This window comes from Silene latifolia, chromosome 11 (genome assembly GCF_048544455.1).
Source record: "Silene latifolia isolate original U9 population chromosome 11, ASM4854445v1, whole genome shotgun sequence".
NCBI classification, from domain to species: Eukaryota; Viridiplantae; Streptophyta; class Magnoliopsida; order Caryophyllales; family Caryophyllaceae; genus Silene; species Silene latifolia.
The window spans coordinates 18138964-18162974 of NC_133536.1; the positions used below are offsets into that span (position 1 = coordinate 18138964).

Here is a 24011-nt window from a genome sequence, read left to right on the forward strand (position 1 = left end):
AAGAACCGCGGTCTAAGTAATGGCGAAAAGAACGAGATGAGCATATCAACGGTTCTTAATTCGGATCGTCGCAAAATTCGAAAATCCAGGAAATAGTTAGCCGTGTAAGAAATTCGGCAAAAATTATCGTAAGTATATTGCAAAACCACATACCATGGCCAAACTGAAACATGACACAAATAAGGAAATTAGAGGAAAGGCGTAAAATTTACTTGTATCATCAATTGGGTCTGTCAAACGATGAAGATGAACATGGAGGATTTAATGCAAGACGATGTTCGATAACAATGGAACTGTGTCATATATATAAAGAAAGGCAAAGAAGTTAAGAGTATGGTGTCATGTGCTGCTAGAAAATTTAGCGATGGGCAAAGAATAACATGCTCTATTTGATAAAAGTTCAAATCTTTAAGCTTAGAAGAAGGATGGTTTTATACCAATGATACAAGAAAAAGAAGAAGGAATAAACAAACATCAAGCATACCTGTGTTCTTCTAAACTTTGAGCAGAGATAACGAAGTTGCTTTGGTAAGCATGGAGACTTGTTTGTCGTTGTATATATAAAATTGGGTTTCTTCTCTAACCCTACTTAGCTTGCTGACAAAGGAGTAATTAAAAAAAAGAGGCCGACACTTGATCCGTGTTTCCTAAATACGGAGTAGTTCACAACTACACATGGAATTTGACGTATATTTGGCTACTAGAATGGATTTTGAGCCTATAATTACTATTTGGGCTGGAGTTGTTAAGTTGTAAGTTGACAACGATGTTCAAATTGTTAAACAAAAAAAATCCATCCGTCAAGTCAGATAATAATTGTGACTCTGAAATGACGGGTTAACTTTACAGTAAATTTTGATTGTCGGTGATTTCCAAGTCATACAAATTAAAATGAAGCTACTACCCTTACGATAAGTTCGGGTACGCCATTCGACTTCCAAGTCAAGAAAAAAATTCAAATGAGCTCTCTCTCACGACTGGAAGTCAAATAATGACAGGGTAACGTCGAAAGAATTCTATAAGCGACTACCCTTACGACGAGTGTGGGTATGACTCGACTTCCAAATCGAACACAAATTCACCCGCCAAGTTAGATAATGACAGGGTGACATTACAAGATAAAAGGTTATCCTTACGACAAGTTAGGGTGCTCAGTATCGACTTCCAAGTCAAGCCAAGTGGAGGAGCCCTTCGTGATAAGTTAGGGCGCTCATCATCGACTTCCAAGTCAAAGCAAAATGTATCGAGACCTCGCCACGTCAAGACACCAAAAAAGGCGCACGTGACAAGGTCCCGAGGGGGCAATTTGTAGGCACGGAAAATTTATTAAAGTGCCGAATAAATAAAATAAATTAATTATTTTGAGTTAATACTAAATTTTAACTTAATTTAATTAATTTGTCCCGATTAAATGAAATGTGGGTCGATTCGGATTACAAAAGGAGTTATTCGGATCACTAAACCCAGAAAGAATCAAATTTGGGCCAAGGTTGCTTATAAACCCACAAATGGGCCTGTGACCATCAAAGTCCAACAAGGGGAATTGAAACTCTATAAATAGAGCTTCTCATTTCATTCAAAGGGTTGGAAATTCATAATTGCAAAGGAGCTAGAGAGAACAAGGTATAAATTCCTACAAATCCTCTCTGTCAAAATCATTGCAAGCGTCAACAAGCACATCAAATCGTGCGCTGCGTTGAAGATTCAATCACAAGTTCAAACCTTCAAGAGAGATTCAAGTCATCGCGACCCTCTCAAGAAATCAAATTTACATCGCGCGGAGAGCAATTAAATTTGTCTACACGCGCACCCCTCACGTGTACCCCGTACACGTACCCCTCTTACAAAGATATTAGAATCAGAGGATACATTAGAGATTGTACACGTACTTTTGATATTTATTAATAAAATATAATTGTTTCCTTGTTTTGTATTTCAGTTATCGTTATACAAAATTTGCTGTTACAACTTGTTTAATATTTGTTACAAAAATCACTACTTTGCCCATAAAAATACATGTTATTTTCCCTTTCAAATTACTTATTATGCCGATGTTAACTAGTTTAATTGATAAAGTTATGAGAAATAATACTAACGATTTAGATCTAAATCTCGTTAACATTAAAATTGCTCTGGTAGCTTTCCTTTAGACCAAAAAAAATTACAAGTAAGTTACTCTCCACAAAAAATAAGGCACCACCATGCTTGGTACCACAACTAATACACAAAAATAAACTGGCCACATGAAACGAAAATATCAACAACAATGCAAGTTCCTTCCACTCCACGATTTTTTTTTTCTTATCCAATCCTATAATTAAATTTTCTTCATCCGTCCACGCTTTATCTTTTAAATGAGACGGACTCTCAATAGCGTTATTGAGAGACCTCTCACATAATGGGGTGAGGGACCCACTGAATTTCTTTTTTCCCTATTATGTCTCTCACTAAATTAGTGGGAGACGGTCTCTCATGAGACTTGTTTAAACTCAATAGGGCTTTTGAGAGACGGTCTCTCTTATTGAGAGATTAATTACAAATTGATGGAAAATGGGTACGAAAAGAAATAAAATGGGTACGTATACTATAAAATGAGGTATTAATAAAAATGGTTACAATGTATGATAAAATAGGTACGATCAAATTATGTGCAAAATGAAATAGACAATTTATGGCACAATCAATAACAAAAGGGACCCAAGATGTGTGAGTCTAGTGGAAGTCCAGGGTAACCTCAAAGCCTCCTAAGGAGGAATTGCGAGGTCCTGGGTTCGATTCCCTAGATGAACACTTTCCTGGGGACCTGACGCCCGGAGAGGGAATAATCCCCGCGGGAAAGAACTCACATGGTACAGGCGCCTAGCAGGGTGGGGTCCTGTATCCGGGGAGTATCCAACCTCCTCGTCATCAAAAAAAAAAAAAAAAAAAAAAAAAAAAAAAAAAAAAAAAATAACAAAAGGGGTACGAAACATATATAAGGGGGTACGATAAACTGATCTCTCAATAACTTAATGAGAGACTGTCTCTCCAAAGTTTTTGTGTTGATGAACAACCACTGATATTGAAAATTACCTCATGTAATAAACTAGGTAGCACTGAAGTGGACACGTTTTAGGACACATACCCATAACCGGCATCCCATGAAATTAGTATACGAGATACGTTATTTAAATTTAGTAGAGTATATATTTTATAATTATAAACGTATGATTTTATTTTTGTAAAAAAAATTGATATTAAATTTAAATTAACTCAATCTCATTTCCCACTAAAATCCATCTTCTAATCGACAATCTCTTTCGACCTCTCATTCATCGTCTAAAAAACACCATTCATCCAAATTCAACTCATTTTCCCACCAAGTTCTACCATAAAACACACACATCATTCTCCTTAAATTTAATTTGATTCTGTTTGAAGGCGTGTCTAAAATGTGTCCAAATAAATAATCAGACACAGCTTTATAGGTGTCCGACACATTTTGACACGTGTCCTACAAGTATCACCGTAGAAAACAGTATAAAATACAATTACGCTGATTAAGAGGAGTGTCCATGCTGGTATGCTACCTAGGATAACAATAGCCTAAACAATGAGAATTTTTTTTTTTTTTTACAGTAGGAAAAGACGCAATTACATAATGTTAGAGCATACTAAGCCCTTAATATATACATTCGTAATTTAACTTCACAACGGATCTAATAACTAAACACTGGAGAAAGATAATGTCGGATAGTATAATCAAGTTGGTGGAGTACGAAATAGAAGTTGCAGTCATCGTTGTCAACATCTTGCACACAGCTAGCATCTTCAGAATGTCGTCGATACATGTGAGTTGCGGAGAGGCAAAGACCAGGTGTACTTATGCAACAAGAGCGTAGAAAGGAAAGGTGGATTGTAGACCATTTCAACGGCTTGCATCCAAAGGAGAATGAACTCCTACACCTTGGTAATGGAACTCTACAGTCACACATTCGACGACGGATCAAAACATTCAGCGAGCACAAAGACCATATCAAAGGACCACTGTCAACCAATCTTCTGTCCATTTTTGCTACGAAGCACCGTCTTGTGACAAATCCAACCCAGACCAGACACAAATCTTTCACTAAAGTCTCATAATTGAGATTTATTATAACTAAAAGCAAATTAACTAAAACAGACAACCCATAGATAAGAGGACATAACATTCCAAACATCCATGAAGGAACCACTAAGATAAACCTATAGGAGGTTATTATTTGAAAAATTAAAAAACAAACGAAACCAAGATTAAACAATGAGAATATTCGTGTTACATATACTTAACCAATTCTCTGTTTTTTTCATATATATATCCCTTAGTTGAACACTTCAAAAACAAAAAAAAAAAACTTCCCTCCATTATCCCACCATCACCAACAATGGCGGCATACACCCCTCTCCACATCGACGAAGAACAACCTCCTCTCCCTCCACTACCTTCACCGCCGCCACCGTTGATTTCTCCTATGAACATCGAGGGAGAAACAACTAAAACTAATCGTGTCGTCTCCCTTGATGTTTTCCGCGGTCTCTGTGTCTTCGTAAGTCCCCTACGTATCACACTTTGTTTAATTCCAATACAACTATTATTGTTTGATCGTCGTTTCAGAAGTATTGCGATTTTGTTGTTATTTACTGTATCTATTTCAATTAATTGTATACGTTTTTCAAAATCTAAATCACTTATTTTGAATTGATTATATGCAATTCTTTAAAATAATGAATTTTTCTAACTTGTGCCCTAAGACGCACGGTTTGGATTTGACACTTAATTGTGTAACTTAATTTCCTGAAGTTACATTATAGCTTATGTTGCTATTATAATCCATGTTTAAAGTCACATAAATTGTATAAGTAGCTCTCAATGCAACGAGAGCACAAGTTTCTTTTAAATTACGTGAGAGATTTTGAAAAACGTAAACAATCAAATGAAACAGCTTGCGAGTTGCGACGTGTTACTTCGTGTCATGACTAAGTCATGTGTTGCTATATATGATGTTGAAGTTAATGATGGTTGTGGATTATGGAGGCTCGATTTTTCCGACGATTGCGCATGCGCCATGGAATGGACTACACTTGGCTGATTTTGTCATGCCGTTTTTTCTCTTCATTGCCGGACTTTCTCTAGCCATCGCTTACAAGGTTTTCATTGAATTGTTTTGTACTACTTTCTCCGTTGCATTTGATTGTATACGTTTTCTAAACACATACACAATCAAATGGAATGCGGAAAAAACAAATTTAACAAATAGCGCGTTTTTAATAGGTAAAGTTGTGTTTTTTTGGAAATTATGCAGAAAATCGGAAACAGAAGGGATGCAACAAAGAAGGCAATTGTAAGAGCAGTCAAATTATTTCTCCTTGGTGTTTTTCTTCAAGGTTAGGTTTTTAATTTTAACTTTTTTGTTACGGGTTTATTACTCAATCCGTCTCAATCATTTGTTCATTCTGTTGCTCTTTATGATTCATTTATGTCAACATAATGAAATTTGCGCGGAGAATTGTATCCTATGACTTCGACTTGACAAGTTGTTACCTTTATCCGAGTCATTTTCTTGCTTGTTACTTTTAAGGTGCATACTCATGGTTAATGTATGTCACAATTATGTATTTCTTACAAATCACGTCTTGCTGGATGCATCACATACAGGTGGTTATCTTCATGGGGCCAAGTCATTGACCTATGGTGTTGATATTTTACGAATACGTTGGATGGGCATTTTGCAGGTATGTCTACTGCATCAGACTATCAGTGTATAGATCACACCGTATCAGCGTTAGCTGTGGTCTGTGGAAACTTTAATTCAAATCTATAAGACTCCTTAGCAGTTTGAGATCTAACTCCGACTTTGTTACAGTATTTGATGCTTTCCCTGAGTCTGAGGTCGGAAGTTGTACATAAGTTGCATATATAGACTAAGATTTTCTTTCATATGTCCAGAGGATATCGATTGCATACTTAGCGGCTGCATTATGTGAGATTTGGCTTCCTTGTCGGAAATGGAAAAGATTCGGAATTATGAGATTCAACTTCATGCACTGGTGAGTTTTGACTCCGACACATGAATTGCAGCGTTATAGAATTTGTTCACTATTAAAGACTGAAATTTTCTTCCATGTGTGCAGTGTATGCTGATGCAATGTTGTTATGTAGGTGTGTAGTTGGGATCCTTTGTGCCGTATACAGTGGACTTATTTATGGCTTATTTGTTCCTGATTGGCATATATCAAACTCAAGTTCATCTTTTTCCTCATCAAATAGTACCGTGTTGCTCAAGGTGAATACTGCTAACGACTTCTTTACAAATAATTATATGTTGATCCTGAACTTTCAGCGAAACCTTAGAATGAGTTATAACAAGTACTCCGTATCAATAAGACAATAACTCTTGCAGACTGATGTCTTGTATGTCGTTCTCTTAATTCAGTTTTATTTTACAGTTATAGCAATTTGAATTTTAGGTAAAATGTGGATCGAGAGGTGACCTTAGCCCTGCCTGCAATGCAGCGGGAATGATTGATCGTTATGTGCTTGGTGTTAGTCACCTCTATACCAAACCTGCTTACGGAAACTTGAAGGTATCTTTTCAAGATCTCCAGGATTCTTTGAATATATCGGAACTAGATGTATCTACAAACATAATAATTGTCTACATCACAGGAATGCAATAAAACCAAGATCGGAATTCCTGAGAGTTCACCTTCATGGTGTCATGCTCCGTTTGATCCGGAAGGAATTTTGGGGTAACATGAATTTTTTTATGTTTCTTGCATACCAAAGTGTTGTGACTTGCGAGTTCTTGATGCTGTAATATATCTGTGACTGCAGGTCACTTACAGCTGCAGTGACTTGCATCATTGGACTTCAGTTTGGTCATATTCTTGTACACATGCAGGTCTGGACTCTTTACGCCTTATATTCTCTTTGATTTTTTGTAAAGCTTTCTGTCTGTCGAATATTTGTGTATTCATTTGTTGTATATCGCTTTATTCCCTAATATTTAGGATCACAAGGAGCGGCTGCACTGGTGGTTGATGCTTTCAATCTATTGTTCCTTGCCTGGGGTGCTCCTCGCTATTTTAGGGGTGCCTTTGAATAAATCGCTGTATACAATCAGTTACGCGCTAGTTACATCAGGCAGTGCCGGATTCACGTTTAGCGCTTTATATTTATTGGTAAGTTGGATATTGTCAATCAGTACGAGTTACTTTAACAATCAATGACATTCTTGACTGCTACACCTCTGTAGGTAGACGTATGGGATTACAGACGGCTAATGTCGATATTGGAGTGGATGGGAGTTCATTCGCTCAGCATTTTCATCCTCGTGACCTCAAATATTGCTATTGTTCTACTCCAAGGGTTCTATTTACAAGCACCTAACAATAATATTGTAAGCTTCGCTAGGTCCTCCGCTTCTTAGGGTCATCAAAAGCAGTCATTTTGTGTTTCCAAGTTTCTCAGTAGGAAGCCTACTGTTGTATGTATGACTGTCTACTTTGATGCTGAACAGATCCACGGTATTATAAGCTGTTTCATACATCAATGACAATTGTTTCGACAGTCAACATCCTCATTCTCGATCATAATGCAACACTGAAAACTAAAGAGGAATGCAGTTTTGAGCTCTACTCATGTTTTTTGAGGTCCGAATCAGCCAATCAGGCATTATATGAACCTGTCGCGGCAGAGTGTGTACAGTCCGTTGAGGCCATCTGGTATGGTTATAGACAGGTATATTATTTATCTGTATCTGTATATAGTAGTTAATTACTCTGTAGTTATTTATTTGTATGTATATACTCGGTATATCATATATGTAATCAACTACGCATAACACGCGTGAATATAGCTTTCACAGTTCGCTCTGCCATCATCCGATTTTACATTCACTCGTTATTTGTTACCTTCTTAATCTACTCAATTGACTGTTACGCAACATGTTAGGGGTGGTCAAACATTCGGGCTGGGCCGGGATTGGCTAAGCGAACCCGGAAGCGGCCCGGTTGAGGGTGGGCCAGCACGGATCGGGCCGCGCCTGATGGAGATGGAACTAGCCCATTTCGGGTCGAGGGGCGGGTCGGGTTGGATTTGTTCGGCCGGAGTTGGCCATAGTTTTTGACGGACAGGGTTGTGCCGGTCAGGGTGATCATGCGGGTCGGGTTCGGGCAGGCTGGATTGGTCCTAATGTTGACCAAGGCTAGTACTCTAGTAGACATGCTTACAAGTAGGGGTGGGCAACATCCGATCGGACCGGAAAAATAGACCGGTCCGGTCCCCAGGCCATCATTTTTTAAGATTCCGGTTTTCGGTCCGGTCTTAGACCGGAATTTTTCAGGTCCAGTCCGGAATTTTTATAATCCGGTCTGAGATTTTTGACGATCCCGATTCCGGTCCGGTCCGGTTTTGGACCCGTGCTCGGCCCTACAGTTACAACAAAGATTACCCTGTCATTTATTTGGAGATAGTATATCTTGCGGCAGTCTGGCAGTAAACGAATGTAGAACAACACAAATATTCTATTGTTGAATACAACTAGTATAGATCCCGTGCAATGGATGCACGGTATTTATAGAGTTGTACCTTCTAGTATATTATTTATAGATTGTAACATTTCATTATTTTAACGATTCTTATATTATATTTAGATTTGAGTAAAAAAATAACAAATAGATTTAAGTAATGATTTAAAGTGTGTATCTTAATAAAAATATTTTTTTTACAAAAAGTTAATGACATTGTTTTATAATTTTTTAATAGAATACTTTCTCCTATTCTCTAACATCTTCCACATTTCCTAAAACGACAAATTCACTAAGATCTTCCACTTTCCTTATTAGTACATAATTTGTGATTCTTAAGACTTGTGATCCCACATTTTCACTCATACTTTCCATTTCCTCCATTTCCCCCCACAAATCTCATTCCTCTTAAAAACTCCTCAAAAACCAATGTGGAACATCATAATAATAGAAGAGAGTATGTTTTAACTACGATTTATCCTACAAAGAATGGATTTTTTATCACCAGAAATCTTGGAGACAAATCTTAAATAGGAGATTATATCAAAATAGGAAAGTATAAAAGATTATATCAAAATAGAGGTAGTGTTTTAGGCGGGAAAACTTTGAGAATTCCTTATTCTCTTAGTAGTAGGGGGATTATGAACCACCGTCCATCTTCTGTGGAACTAACGTTTACATTGGGAGATGACTTTGTGACATACTCCGTATCTTCTAAAAGATTATAATCACATGTTTTAAGATACTTTCTATAAGTTCGAAGTTTCGACCAGAGCCACACATTGTTACGTAAGGAGTTCTATTAGAGCTTGGCCTCAAGCGCACAATATTGTCCAAGTCCCATCATTGGGCGCGAGCCCGTTTCTCCAATTCTCACTTTACATGTATTGAAGACGGGCTGGTATAGACCGGCCTTGTTCTACTCAGTTTTCTTATCCAAAAATCGCTATTACGAAGTAATTACTAAATTTGGTAAGTCTTCTTTGTGATGGATATATCCGTCAGACCGTCACAAGCTTCTGACGGGTCAAATATCACCATATGAATTTTATTTGACCATTCACAAATGAGAATTTGTGAATTTTAAATTAGGTTGAAAACGTTCTCTCGACACTGTGATCCCCACCTTATAACGTCCTGGACAATCTACATCCATTTTGGGTTAATTACAACGACTCTTGAATGATTATAATCTGCTAAAATTGGTTATAATTAAATGTCGTTCTTGGTTTAACCAAATACTCCGTAATTGTTGGGTGACAACTTGAATATACTCCCTCCATTCAACTCCACACTACCATTATCTATTTTGCACACTATTCATAGTTAAACATTCAATTTCAATTTTCTCTCAATACATAAATGAAAATATATTCATGTGAGATCTTGTTTTATTAAATCGTTACGAGACATTAAAAATATCTAACTTTTATATTTTTTGAAAATACGTAGCTAACGATATTTAGCGCGTAAAAAATGCGTTGGCAAACGTGAAAAAAGAAAGTGGTAGTGTGGAGTTGAATGGAGGGAGTATAGACCAACACAAATGGGATATGCTTTATTTAACAGTACGAAATTGGACCACTATTGTTTTATGATATCTCAATGATTACTTGATTAGTATTGTCTACATCTCGATTATTTATTTATCTTTACTTTTGGTACACAGATCAAGGCGAGATGAGACAACCATTGAGGTTATTGTTATTAGATGACAAATTGACAATAATGGATGTGCAAGATCAAATTACCGGAACATGTCGAACAATGTTGTTAGGATCGGGATTCTACTTTGGATCGATGAAGAGGGTAGGATCGAATCGGTAGAATCGGATTGTAGAATCGTAAGATTCTACAAACTCACTAAGTATAGTTATATTTAGTAAAAACATATAATCGAATATCAAAAAACTTATTTATTAATAATTTATCCATGAAATATTAATAATTAATGATTTTAGTATCGTTGTATGAACATGATTCAACAACTTGCACCAAAATTTGGGTTTTACGATATCATTTTATAAGAATATATATTAATATTTTTAATATGGAATCGGATCGTAGGATCGAAAAATCGTAGGATCATATTATGATCCCATCTCTAGAAATTTTCCTATAAATAGGATCGTAAGATTCTACAACCATGATAGAATCGTAAGATCTGGGATCGGTCAGGCATTTTTAGATCGTAAAATCGTAGGATCGAATCGGGATTCTGACGGTTAGAATCCCGATTCGATCGTATGATTCTATGACTTTACGATCCTATTCATTTAAAAATTTCTAAAGGTAGGATCATAATACGATCCCGCGATCTTACGATCCTACGATCCGATTCCATGTTAAAAATTTTAATATTTATATATTTTTATATAACGACATCATAAAACCCAAATTTCGTGTAATTTGTAAAAACATGTTCATGAAATGATATAAAATCATTATTATCAATATTTTGTGGATAAATAAGTATTTTGATATTCAATTATATGTTTTTACCAAATAAAAAAAGGTATTTAGCGGGTTTGTAGAATTTTAATATTCTACGATCCGATTCTACCGAATTGATCCTACCCCTTCCATCGATCGATCCAAAGTAGAATCCCGATCCTAACAACATTGATTCTGACAACAATGATGTCTAATATAGAAAGGTAACTAAATGAATGAGACACTCGATCAAAACTGAAATAGGTAAATAAATGAACTGGATAATGCCCAATGTTACCTTACTCTGCCGGCAAATCCTTGCATAGTAATTGGCCTTAGCTTTCGTCTAAGGCCAAGTTAATTTAACCATACCCAATTTCAAACAATAACTTTTCAACTCTTTCAACAGAGTTGATTATAGGTGGTGGTGCTCATGCCATGGATTTAAATTACATCCGTATTAAAATTACCCTTATAACTTCTTTTAGATCCAAAAAAAGCCCTTTCAACGAAATGCCTAATTGACTACAAGTTGAATAAGTTATGACCCTCTTCCGATCGTTCTGTAATATTTCAGTGGTTGTCGCAAGGAACTGGCTGGACGGAAAATAATGCCATGCATTGGCTGATTAGCTGATCCATAAAATCAGGAATGACACAGATTGTCGGGTTATCCTTTTGTAATGACCTGTTTTAAGTTGCTTAAAATAGATATAAAAGTTCATAAATATATATTACTAATATGTATCTCAATATGCGTGCTTATTAATCTCATTAATTTATTTTGATCAACTGACATAATTGTCTATATTATGACTACTATCATGCACTAATTATAGTTTATACTCCCTCTATTTTTTTATATATGACTTTCTCACATTTCGAGACACTCCCTTCTCTCTTCAATATCTCTTAAAATATAAGACTAAATATTATGATATGTATACTCATATGAAAGAGTTTTTCGTAAGGAATTTAATGGTACCATTTTTATATTTTTTGAACAAATATATTTTTGTAAATATTAAAGTCAAAGGCTTACCTCATAAATGCAAAACGTCATATATAAAAAAGTGGAGGGAGTAGTAGATTATACAACTTATTTAAAATTTTACTACTGTAAATGAAGATATATAAATATTTTCCCAATATTAAATACTGTCAATCGTTATATTGTATGTTATCTTACTGCGTTCTTAAAATTTTGACTACTTTTGTAAGCAATATTTTGAATCAAGTTGTGAAATTAAATGTGTATATTAAGCTTTAATAAATGTATGTATGTGAAATTAAATGTGTATATTAAGCTTTAATATATGTGTGTCTGTGAAATTAAATACGTATATTAAGTTCAATAAATGTATGTCTCACTTGACTTTCCTGAAATTTATATAATGAAATCTTTTTTTTTTTTAGGTATAATAGAGGTATCTTTAATTTATTTTTTCTAGGTGTCAAATGAGGCGCAAGGTCAGTACAATATATGGGAAGAGGGATTCGAACCTGTGACAATACATCCGTCTCAACCACTAGCCTAATATCTTTTTGGTATAGCGGTCTATTTATTTAATAGTTTTCATACATTGTTTACTTGTTATGCTTTAAAAAGTCAATAATTTGGTGATTATCTTTTTTATTAGTTATGTTTTAGGTTACCAAATTAAGAAAATTTAATAACAAAGTCACTAAGCTAAGTAATTCTTTTATTACCAAATAGGGATGTGTTTTTTTGGGGGTGAAGATAGGACAACTAGAAAAAGGATGAAACTTTTTTATAAATTTTGGCCGGTGGGAGGACACCAAATTTTGTATTGAGTTGTGATTAGTGAACATTATGGATTACAGTCTCAAGTTAACTACCACTTTCACTATTTCAATTCTTGTCTGAACTAAACTTATCGTAAGTTATACAGTATTTCCTCCTATTCTCTAACATCTTCCACATTTCTTTTTTCTTAAAACAGTAAATTTATAAAGATTTTCCACTTTCCTTATTTGTTTATCTTTTTTTTTTTTTTGGTGCATAACAAGGGCAAGAGTCCCGATTTGTTTTTCTTTTGTGGTTATAATGACTTTTGACCTCACATTCTCTTTCATACTTTTATTTACATCCACATATCAGGATCCCACTAAATTCTACCCAAAAACAAAAGTAGAAAACATAGAAAATAGAAGGGAGTGAACATTAGAACGATACAGAATACACATTAAATAGTTTATTATTAAACTAATCTTCTTCTTGTTGTCTATTTGTCTGAACTAAACTTATTATAAGTTATACCTCGTAGAACATTAAAACGATACAGACTAAATAGCTTAACTTGCGTAAAATTAAAAATGTTGCATAAGTGAATGATAACTATTAGAATATGCCAATATTCTCTCCTTATTTGTTGTAATTAGTTAGCCTTATTTAGTCATGTGTATAATTTACCTAGTCATAGTTCCTTAATTCTAGTAACTAATATCCTATGTATATGGTTAATATCTTAGGGTTAGTTTTGTATATATAGGCTAATTGTAATTGACGTAAGGCAGACAATATATTTCAATCATTATCAATTCTTATATGGTATCAGCCACATTTTGATCTCTTCTCTTCCGCTATCTTACTCGTCTTCTTCATTGCCTCTATTTGCAATCATGACAACATACCCACCTCTTCCAAATCCTCTTTTCACCCTCTGCCTATTCCGTTTCAAATATCAAAAACTTCATGCAAATTACCCTTGAGACGGAAAATGTCCACTACGCATCTTGGGCCGAGTTGTTCTTGAACACGGCTAGCGCTTTCGCTGTCCTCGATCACCTTGTCCCTCCCAAAGACACGGTGATCAACAAGGATGCCACTTGGACCCGTCTCGACGCCATTGTTAAGCAATGGATTTATAGCACGATATCGGTGGATCTCCTTCACACGATCCTTGAACCCGGCTTCACTACTCAAGCCGCGTGGGATCGTCTCAAGGATATATTCAATGATAACAAACACTCTCGGGCCGTCCTGTTGGAGCAACAGTTCTGATACGTGCCTAATGTATAGTCTTTTTAGCCTATTTCAGCACGTATTTCTATGCTTATCTATACTGTTTTTATAGTATTTTGCCCCGAATTGGCTACTTTGGTGTATTTTGTCCTTTTTGTAGGAATGATCGCGAAAGTAGCGGAACCATACTCTTTTCCACCCTTTTTGCATGCATTTAGAGGAGACGGGATTGTCCCAGAGTGAGATGTTGCACTTAGAAGTGTCGTGCACGCATTACGAGGTATTTTGGTGAAGACGCGAGCTGAATTGAAGACCCAGGTGGTCTATCGAGCTGTCAAGTGGTCCATCGAGTTGTTTTGTGGTCTATCGAGTGATTCCTAAGCTTCCCAAGACTCGATCGAGCTACTGCTTACTCGATCGAGTGATCCACACATGACCAGTCCTCGATCGAGTCCCCTGAAGGTCGATCGAGGAATTTCTGCTGAGCTGATGGTCGATCGAGTAGTCTAATCTACTCGATCGAGAGGCTTTTGACTTCGTGGGCTTAATTAGTCCGTGTTTTAGTATTTCCGCATAAACACTTAGGGGTTTTGGCTATTTAACCTGTGTTTACTAGGTTAATTAGGGATCATCTTTTACTTAATCTTTTTACCTATCTTTTTACCTCCCTTCACTGGAGAACTAGTTACGTTGCTTAAACCTTCTCTTACACTTTCGTTTCGGATTGGTTGGTCGGATTTCGAGTTCTTTACGCCGGAATTGCTTAGATTGTAATCTTCTTCCTTCTTTAATAATAATTAACCTTCTATTGCTTTTTAATTCTTGTTTTTGTTATTATTCTTCCTGCCCTAATTTCTATTATTGCATTTTATTGTTATTTCGTCATGATATCTGCTGGGAAATTATTTGCTGTTAGATTAGTTATGAGTATGAGTAGCTAAACCCCTTCATGTTGGGATTAGGGGATCTGCGGTAGAATAATGACGACGTAGTAAATGAATTAGACGAATTGACTAAGAGACCACATCACTATAGCAATATAACTGTAATCACCGACCTAGTTGAGTGCACGCTTCTATGTCACCCATTAATCTGGCTACAATTAATCCTGGATCGAAAGATTGGACTAAATAGGCCTGCTATAAACAGTAGACTACCCTAATGAGGACGAAAGTTAAGTTAGTGGTATTTTAGGGTGGGAAGTGGACCGAAAGGACCTTCTAATATCCGTCTCGCGTTAGTTACGTGCGAGTCATTTATTTGCTAAGTTGTTGAACTACCGTAGTGAACCGAATTCCCGGCATGTTCCTCTCTCATTGATAGTTTAAAATCATTTTCATTGCCTTTACTGCTCTCTGTTTTATTTCTCTTTCCTTTCAACTCCGTAGTTTAGAAACCAAAAATTCAATCAACCCCCATTGTTACCGTAGGATTAGAATAGACAGCTGTAGTTGCATTACCTCCCTGAGGATTCGATACTCGACTGCCTCTGCTACATTTTTAGTTGAGACCGTTAGGTTTTATTTTTGACAGGTACGCGACAGACGTGTCAAATTTTGGCGCCGTTGCCGGGGAGGCAATTGTTCAATTTACTAGCTGTTTAGTTTTAATTCCTTTTTTCGGTCTAAGGGACATCAGTTCCTTGGACTATTCTCATTCTTGTCTATAGTTTCTTCTTATGCGCAGGTCGCAAGGTGGTCCACTACTACCTTTTGATCCCGAGATTGAGAGATCTCTACGCGTAAAAAGGAGACTTTTATTCGAACAACAGGCAGAGGAAGAGCCTAGTTCTCGTGGTAACTTTTACGAGAACGAGCTTGTCGAAGACAACCCACCATCTTCTCCAGTTTCCAATTCATCCGTTGAATCTATCACTTTCCCAGATTTTCCCGAAATGGCCGAGGAAGCTACCATTGCTAGTCACTCCGAGCCCACTGACAATCTTTATAAAGGGTTCGAATGCAGGGAGATGCTAGGAAGTTCGAGCCTAAGCCTTCTTACATTAGCATGGTCGAGAAAAATCGGTTCGGGAGTGCGAAGGAAGATGCACTCGGATATGGAGACTTTTATTGACTCATCGCTGCTCCATACCTCCTCCCACTGGCGTGACAGCTGATCGATCAAAGAAACTATGTTCATCTTCTCACTCCGCGATCTTTGCGAGGGAGTGGTACAGGGATTTAGACAAAGCTGCTCACGGCATAACAGATTGGAATTCGCTAGCATTGGCGTTTTATAAGAAGTATTTCTCTGCTTCGAGAACCATTGCCATTAGAGCTCAGATAACCAGTTTCAAACAGGGTCCCGACGAGAATTTCCACGAGGCATGGCTGCGATTTAAGAAATTGGTGCGGACCATACCGCATCACGGTTTCGAAAAATGGAGTCTGTGCAACCATTTTTACAATGGTTTGTATGATGATCAGAGGGCTATATTAGACGCTGCAGCTAACGGTCGTTTTTCTGACAACTTGGGGCCGACGAAAGGATGGAAAATTATAGATGATTTAGCCACTCACAGGGCTGAATACGGGAATTCAAGGGGAAACCAAAGGAGAGCTGCTGAATCCTCTTCAGTGGCCGCATTAGAAGCCCTTACTGCTAGGTTCGACAAGTATGAACTAGGGGGAGCTCTCAAGCCAGGAATGTACCAGGTTAATGCTATGACAGACGGTCCTTTCGTCTGTACGAGATGTGGGGTAGATGGACATGTCGCTGATTATTGTCCTAGTCCTTATGAGCAATGTGCTGCCTTTCAACACTACAGGCAAAACAACACTTATTACGAGCCGAATATCCACCCCAATTTGAGGTGGAGCAATCAGAACAACATACTCAATCCCACCGCTCCTCCGAATCAGCAGCAGCAGGCCTATATTCCTCCACACCAGAAGCAACAAGGCTATCAGAAGCCTCCGTCTTTCAACCCTCCTAACCAAGGTGCTTCATCATCTAGTGGGGTGAGTGAGATAGGTGAGTTAAAGTCCATGATGCAGTCCATTGCAAAGCAATTACAACAGAAGGACACGGCATTCAAGGCACTTGAGACTCAAGTTGCTCAACTGGCTGAAAATCAATCTTCGAGGAAGCCCGGTCATTTACCAACTCAAAATGACAAGAACCCAAATGAGACGGTACATTTGATAGAGTTGAGAAGTGGTCTCTCTTATGAGGGACCAGAAATGAAGAAATCGAGACACGAAATAGTCAAGAATCGACGATGAACAGTGCTCTGTTAAGAAAAAGGGGCTCACGACGAAGCAGTTACTCGATCGACTGAAGTCTAGTGCTGAAACAGTTCGATCGAGTGGAAATGGTAAAGAATCTGGTCGATCGAGTAGTCTTCCTGCTCGATCGAGTGAGCTGGAAGTTGAAGATGGTCGATCGAGTGGGGATGTTGCTCGATCGACTGAGGTTGCTGAAGAAAGTGTTCGATCGAGTACACACATTGCTCGATCGAGTGATATTACTGACGGGAAGCTTATTCGAGAGCCTGCTAGTGCTCGTTTAAGCGAGGAATTACCAGAAAGGCCTCGTTCTAGAGGTAAGAAGCGTCCGAAGAATACTGAGCTCGCTCCAGAAGATACTTTGGAAGCGAGGAACAAGGGACTTGAGATTCCAATTACGGTTCCCTTCCCGAGGCGGCTGCAGAATACCAAGATTAATCAACAGTTTAGCAAATTTGTTGAGCTTTTGAAGAGTTTGGAAGTTTCCGTGCCGTTCACTGAATTGCTGACTAAGGTACCTTATTACTTGAAATTTATGAAAGAGATTTTAGCACGTAAGAGGACCATAAATGATAATGAGACCGTAGCTTTGACTGAGATGGGGTCAACCCTATCTCAAAATAAGCTACCTATTAAGCAATCAGACCCGGGTAGTTTTTCGATCCCTTGTCACATAGGAATGCAATTGATTGATAATGCACTATGCGATTTAGGCGCTAGTGTAAGTGTTTTACCTTTGTCTCTAGCTAAGAGACTTGGTGTGACAAAGCTGAGTTGCACCAATATGACTGTCCAGATGGCCGACCGTAGTCTATCACGGCCACTAGGTGTAGCGGAAGACGTACCTGTTAGGATCGGGAAGTTCTTTATTCCCGTCGATTTTGTCGTCCTAGATATCCCCGAAGATATGCACACCCCTATCATTTTAGGGAGACCATTTTTGTCCACTGCCCGTGCAGTGATAGATGTCAGTGGGAAGACGTTGACATTTCAGGTGGGGGATGAGGAGCTGACCTTTCATCAGTCCAAATTCCGGAGGGCTCCCATGCAAGCTCAGCCTTGCAATGCCCTTTCTTCTGTTGACCCTATTATCGACACTCCAGATGAAAATCTGGAGAATATTGCTGTTATTGCTAACCCTCCGCCTCTTACTGAGAGCAAAAAGGAGAAAAATTCGTCTGTTGTCCTTACTGCAGGTACAGATGAAGGCAAGAAAGGAGCTGTCAAGGGACAGGGTGCAACCATTATCAATCAAGCTGGAGCAAAGGATGCCAAGGAAGCTGACAGAGGGGCGAGAACGAAGACAGTTCGCACCTACATTGATGGGAACTACATTCCTCCTACTGTCACAAACAGCAATTCAAGCTCATGGAAGTCAAAGAGGACGGTCAGTATCGCCGAAGTGACGTCCTCCAGTCAGAAGCCCACGAAGGGGCTACTGAAAGCTAACGGGAATTAAACGGGGAAATGCCCCGTGTAACAAAGTGTAATAGATATTTATTTGAATTTCTTTTGAATTCTTTTATTTACATTAGGACAATTAGTTTAGACATTTCATTAGTTTAGACCAAGACTATAGACTGTGTTTTCTGCATTTTTTTTTGGTATTTTGGGATATGTTTGGATATGTTTTACGCAGGTTTGGGGAGATGCACGCAAATCAAGGAGAAAAGACGGAAATTCAAAGGAGCCTACACGAGGAAGTCCTCGATCGAGTACTTTTGTACTCGATCGAATGGAAATTGGTTCGATCGAGTCTGCTGGATACTCGATCGAGGAAGGCCAAACTGGAACAGGTCGATCGAGGGGTCCTTTACTCGATCGAGCAAGGGGAACAGCAAGAACCTCGATCGAGTGATTTAAAATCACTCGATCGAGTGAAATGAACAGTGGACGGGAGTTTTTCTATACTTAACTCCTTTTTATTTCAGTTTTCATTTCTAAATTGTTCTAACCCCTAATTTCCGTCTAAGCTCTCCCCTAATTGCGATTGATTTTTCCCCCAAATCCCCATTTCTTGCCCAAAATCATCAAATCTACCACCTACATTCTCTTGTTAGTCAATTAATCTTCCATAACCCCTTATTTTCCCCCTCTTTCTTGCTCGTTTTTGCGGTTTTTAAAGGGATTAGGGTTCGCGGATTTTTGATTAAAAATCCGTCTTGCTTGCTCGTTTTTGAAGTTTAATTGCACATTGTAGGTTAATCATCATCAAGTAAGTATTTCTATCACACTCCTTGCAATTTCTCTTGATTTAATTCGAATTTCTTTGAGGTGATTGCATTAGGGTTCGAAAATTCCATGTATAGTCGAATTTATTCGATTAATTTGTGTTTATTTGCCCTTGAGTAGCTTGATGATGATATTTGCGCAATTCCTCACTGTTTTTGCATGTTAAATTCGATTTTGCGCGAATTCCGCGACTAGGGTCCCCGTAAGTCGAATTCATCGATTGTCTCGACGGTTTTTCTATTGCATTGCTTGCTTAACTTCACCCACGCTTGCTTATCATCAAGTTGTTAATCTTCTTACCGTCCCCCCCTATCGCCTTTATATGATGTGAATTGTTAGGAATCTCGCGTTGTGAGTGGTTATTCTCGACTGCCCAGAGTCATACATGCCCCCATTTCTGGTTTCATGTTGTTTTAGCCCTTTTGCAGTCACTGCTTTATCATTTATTCACCGCTCACCTGCTGCTTTTCGAATTTTTCGAGGAATTGTTTGGTTTTGATTGCTGTGCGTCGATTGTTTCGACCAATAGGGCCATTCTCTTTGCTTTGTCACATGTTGGTTAGCGGTTGTTTTAACCACGATTAGCGCTACCTCACCTTATTCATGCCCTTTGATAATATGCGGGATGGACGCGAGTTCTATGTCCTCTACCGACGTCCTCCCGGCTCGTCGGTGAGCGAGTCGGTGGTTCCTTCTGCTGCCACTAGCTCTGCCTTGGTTACCACTGCAGCACCGGTTCTACTTGTCTCAGCTGCAGGGACGGTTTACTCCGCGGCTAGCTCAGCCGGGAGCTCGGTTCAGGCTTCACAGGCCATCACCCTCACTCCCACCAGGCCTTTCTCTTTCGGATCGCGGATTCGAGCCCCGTTTTCCGCGGCCTGGTATGGTGCCACCGAGACCACACCCGGCGGAGCTAGCCGATTAGCCATCACTTCCACCCTTCGAGGCCGTTGTTACGAGAGAGGGCGATCTCACACCTGTCACCGGCCGCCACGGTGACGTTTCACTTCGAGGCTCACCGGAAACGGTTAGTCGCTTTACTTCGTTGCCCCCTCTCCTCCACCCGTTTCCTTGCGCAGACTGACCTAGAGACCTTAGGCATTTACGAGGAGGTCTGTAGTTTGTTGAACGGGACGGGTATGTCGGGTCTGATTACCATGCAGGAGGCTACCATTCGTACCCTTACTGAGTCTCCCCCTTGTTTGTTGCTGGTTTGGGGAGACTGTTTTGTTGAGTCGGAGTACCTGAGAGACAGCGGTGCCGACGACGAGTAGCTACTGGTCTACTCACTTCCCCAGTTTTCTGGCTGGTTTGGGGAAGTTCGTGTTTTGTATGTTCTCTCACTCTTTTTATTTCGTCTCCTTTATTTTTATTTTATAGGCTGTATACCCCCATCCCCCATTTTTCTGCTGGTGTATGCTGGAGGACAACGAGGGCGTTGTCCGTTTTGGTTTGGGGAGGGTATTGCATCCTTTTGAGTCTGCATCTGCATTTGTTTTGCATTCACGTTTAATTTTTCAGTTTGCATTTGTTGTTTATTTTCAAAAATCAAAAATCCAAAAAAATTAGAAATTGTTAAAAATTCAAAAAAATTTCACGTTTATTTTTGCATTTAGGTTGAGTCGGAACGGTAGATTCCCGTGATGAAATTGCACTATAGCTTGTCATATTACTTGAGCCTTGCACTTTATTGATGGTTTTTAGCCTTGTCATACGCATAGTCTACGAATTTCTGTCCAAATAATAGCTGACTGTTTAGACTTGACCGAATAAACTGGCAAACTACTAAAAAAAAATTCTGAGTTTTAGAGCCATAACTGGTGACATTCATGACCAGTTCATTAGGAATTTTGAGAGTAGTACTCCTTGCATAGCATGTTTGTCTCATTTGCACATTTATGACATTCAATTTCTCGTCAAATGCACATATTCGGGTTCGTGGTTGGTGTCACATGCAGGGAGGGTCTTGCAATTTCCCTTTCTTTACACCTTTCACCCATTTAGCTCCACATTGACCAAAACTTGCCTTTTTGACCCATTAGCTACATTCCAAACTAAGCCTGCCTAGTCAAGCTAGTTAGTCTGTCCTTTTGTGGTATATTTTCCATTGCAGTTTGGTCTGTAATTCCCGTTTGGAGTTGGTGTTTGTGTCGAGGAAGGAGGAAGAAAGAAAAAAAAAGGAGTATTGAAAAAAGAAAAAAAAAGGAAACGTGAAAGAAAGAAAGAAAGAAAAAAAAAAAAAAAATGAAAAATGAAAAAAAAAAAACAGAAAAAGAACTGATAAGCAAAAGAAAGAAAGAGAACTTGTGTAAAAAGTTGTCCCCTCTTGTCAGAGTTGAGAAGATGTTCGAAGATGTACAATCGACAAGAGGGTTGGTTGTTTCAGTTAGCTGTTTCAGACGATGCGTTTAAAAAAGGGAACTTTGTGACCGTCTGACTCCTCCACTCTCATTCCAATATTTTTTGAGGAGATTGTGTTTGAGTCTAGTGAGTTTTGTGCCAAGTGAAGGGCACTAGTACTTAGCTTTTCAGTCAGTTGAGATCCGGATGGTTTATTATGGTCCTGTTAGGAACTAGCTTGACGCTTTTACCTCCACATTTCCATAACTTGTATTGCCTTTTCTCACCTGAACCTCATTATTCCCATATTATTTGCAAACCCTCGGCTGTGACGGACATTGTTGGTTGGAATTTGTGCATTAGTACTTGAATTGTCTTTCATTTTTGTTGCATGCATGCTATGTAGGTCGCAGTTAGGTGAGTGACTGTCTTTTCTTCTCTCTTTTACATATTACATTTGCCTTTGCTTCATGAGAGAAGAGCGACCACGTGAGAGTCCAGTTTTGTTGGTCTTGCAAGGTCGATAGGTCAGCTTTATTTATGAACAGCTTATAATTCGTTTGCGTATTGACTGCTTGGCTCAACTGTTGATTTTTGTTGCATTAAGTTGGTTCAAGTAGACAAGTTAAGCTAGCTCTGAGTTATCATTTCCGTTCCATTAGTTTAGTTTTGAGTTTACTCGAGGGCGAGTAAAGGTTTGGTTTGGGGAGATTTGATACGTGCCTAATGTATAGTCTTTTTAGCCTATTTCAGCACGTATTTCTATGCTTATCTATACTGTTTTTATAGTATTTTGCCCCGAATTGGCTACTTTGGTGTATTTTGTCCTTTTTGTAGGAATGATCGCGAAAGTAGCGGAACCATACTCTTTTTCACCCTTTTTGCATGCATTTAGAGGAGACGGGATTGTCCCAGAGTGAGATGTTGCACTTAGAAGTGTCGTGCACGCATTACGAGGTATTTTGGTGAAGACGCGAGCTGAATTGAAGACCCAGGTGGTCTATCGAGCTGTCAAGTGGTCCATCGAGTTGTTTTGTGGTCTATCGAGTGATTCCTAAGCTTCCCAAGACTCGATCGAGCTACTGCTTACTCGATCGAGTGATCCACACATGACCAGTCCTCGATCGAGTCCCCTGAAGGTCGATCGAGGAATTTCTGCTGAGCTGATGGTCGATCGAGTAGTCTAATCTACTCGATCGAGAGGCTTTTGACTTCGTGGGCTTAATTAGTCCGTGTTTTAGTATTTCCGCATAAACACTTAGGGGTTTTGGCTATTTAACCTGTGTTTACTAGGTTAATTAGGGATCATCTTTTACTTAATCTTTTTACCTATCTTTTTACCTCCCTTCACTGGAGAACTAGTTACGTTGCTTAAACCTTCTACTGTTACTTTCGTTTTCGGATTGGTTGGTCGGATTTCGAGTTCTTTACGCCGGAATTGCTTAGATTGTAATCTTCTTCCTTCTTTAATAATAATTAACCTTCTATTGCTTTTTAATTCTTATTTTTGTTATTATTCTTCCTGCCTTAATTTCTATTATTGCATTTTATTGTTATTTCGTCATGATATCTGCTGGGAAATTATTTGCTGTTAGATTAGTTATGAGTATGAGTAGCTAAACCCCTTCATGTTGGGATTAGGGGATCTGCGGTAGAATAATGACGACGTAGTAAATGAATTAGACGAATTGACTAAGAGACCCTGTCACTATAGCAATATAACTGTAATCACCGACCTAGTTGAGTGCACGCTTCTATGTCACCCATTAATCTGGCTACAATTAATCCTGGATCGAAAGATTGGACTAAATAGGCCTGCTATAAACAGTAGACTACCCTAATGAGGACGAAAGTTAAGTTAGTGGTATTTTAGGGTGGGAAGTGGACCGAAAGGACCTTCTAATATCCGTCTCGCGTTAGTTCGTCTGAGTCATTTACTGCTAAGTTGTTGAACTACCGTAGTGAACCGAATTCCCGGCATGTTCCTCTCTCATTGATAGTTTAAAATCATTTTCATTGCCTTTACTGCTCTCTGTTTTATTTCTCTTTCCTTTCAACTCCGTAGTTTAGAAACCAAAAATTCAATCAACCCCCATTGTTACCGTAGGATTAGAATAGACAGCTGTAGTTGCATTACCTCCCTGAGGATTCGATACTCGACTGCCTCTGCTACATTTTTAGTTGAGACCGTTAGGTTTTATTTTTGACAGGTACGCGACAGACGTGTCAAGTTCACCAACACTCAC

General features: G+C 38.5%; 1 protein-coding gene and 1 long non-coding RNA gene across 2 annotated transcripts; one reads left to right on the top strand and one right to left on the bottom strand.

Moving 5' to 3' along the window:
• The first annotated feature begins 4166 nt into the window (after positions 1-4166).
• LOC141612753 (uncharacterized) lies at positions 4167-7901 on the top strand. The gene is made up of 12 exons (XM_074431524.1): positions 4167-4565; positions 5029-5166; positions 5322-5403; positions 5675-5751; positions 5966-6066; positions 6179-6302; positions 6487-6603; positions 6686-6768; positions 6854-6920; positions 7030-7200; positions 7275-7418; positions 7539-7901. The coding sequence occupies exons 1-12, from the start codon at positions 4404-4406 to the stop codon at positions 7572-7574; spliced, it is 1302 nt and encodes a 433-aa protein (XP_074287625.1). The 5' UTR covers positions 4167-4403; the 3' UTR covers positions 7575-7901.
• LOC141612754 (uncharacterized) lies at positions 6615-11399 on the bottom strand. The gene is made up of 2 exons (XR_012529187.1): positions 11279-11399; positions 6615-7740 (listed from the first exon to the last, which is right to left on the bottom strand). It is a non-coding gene; the product is annotated as an uncharacterized LOC141612754 (long non-coding RNA).
• Between the last annotated feature and the right edge of the window lie 12612 nt (positions 11400-24011).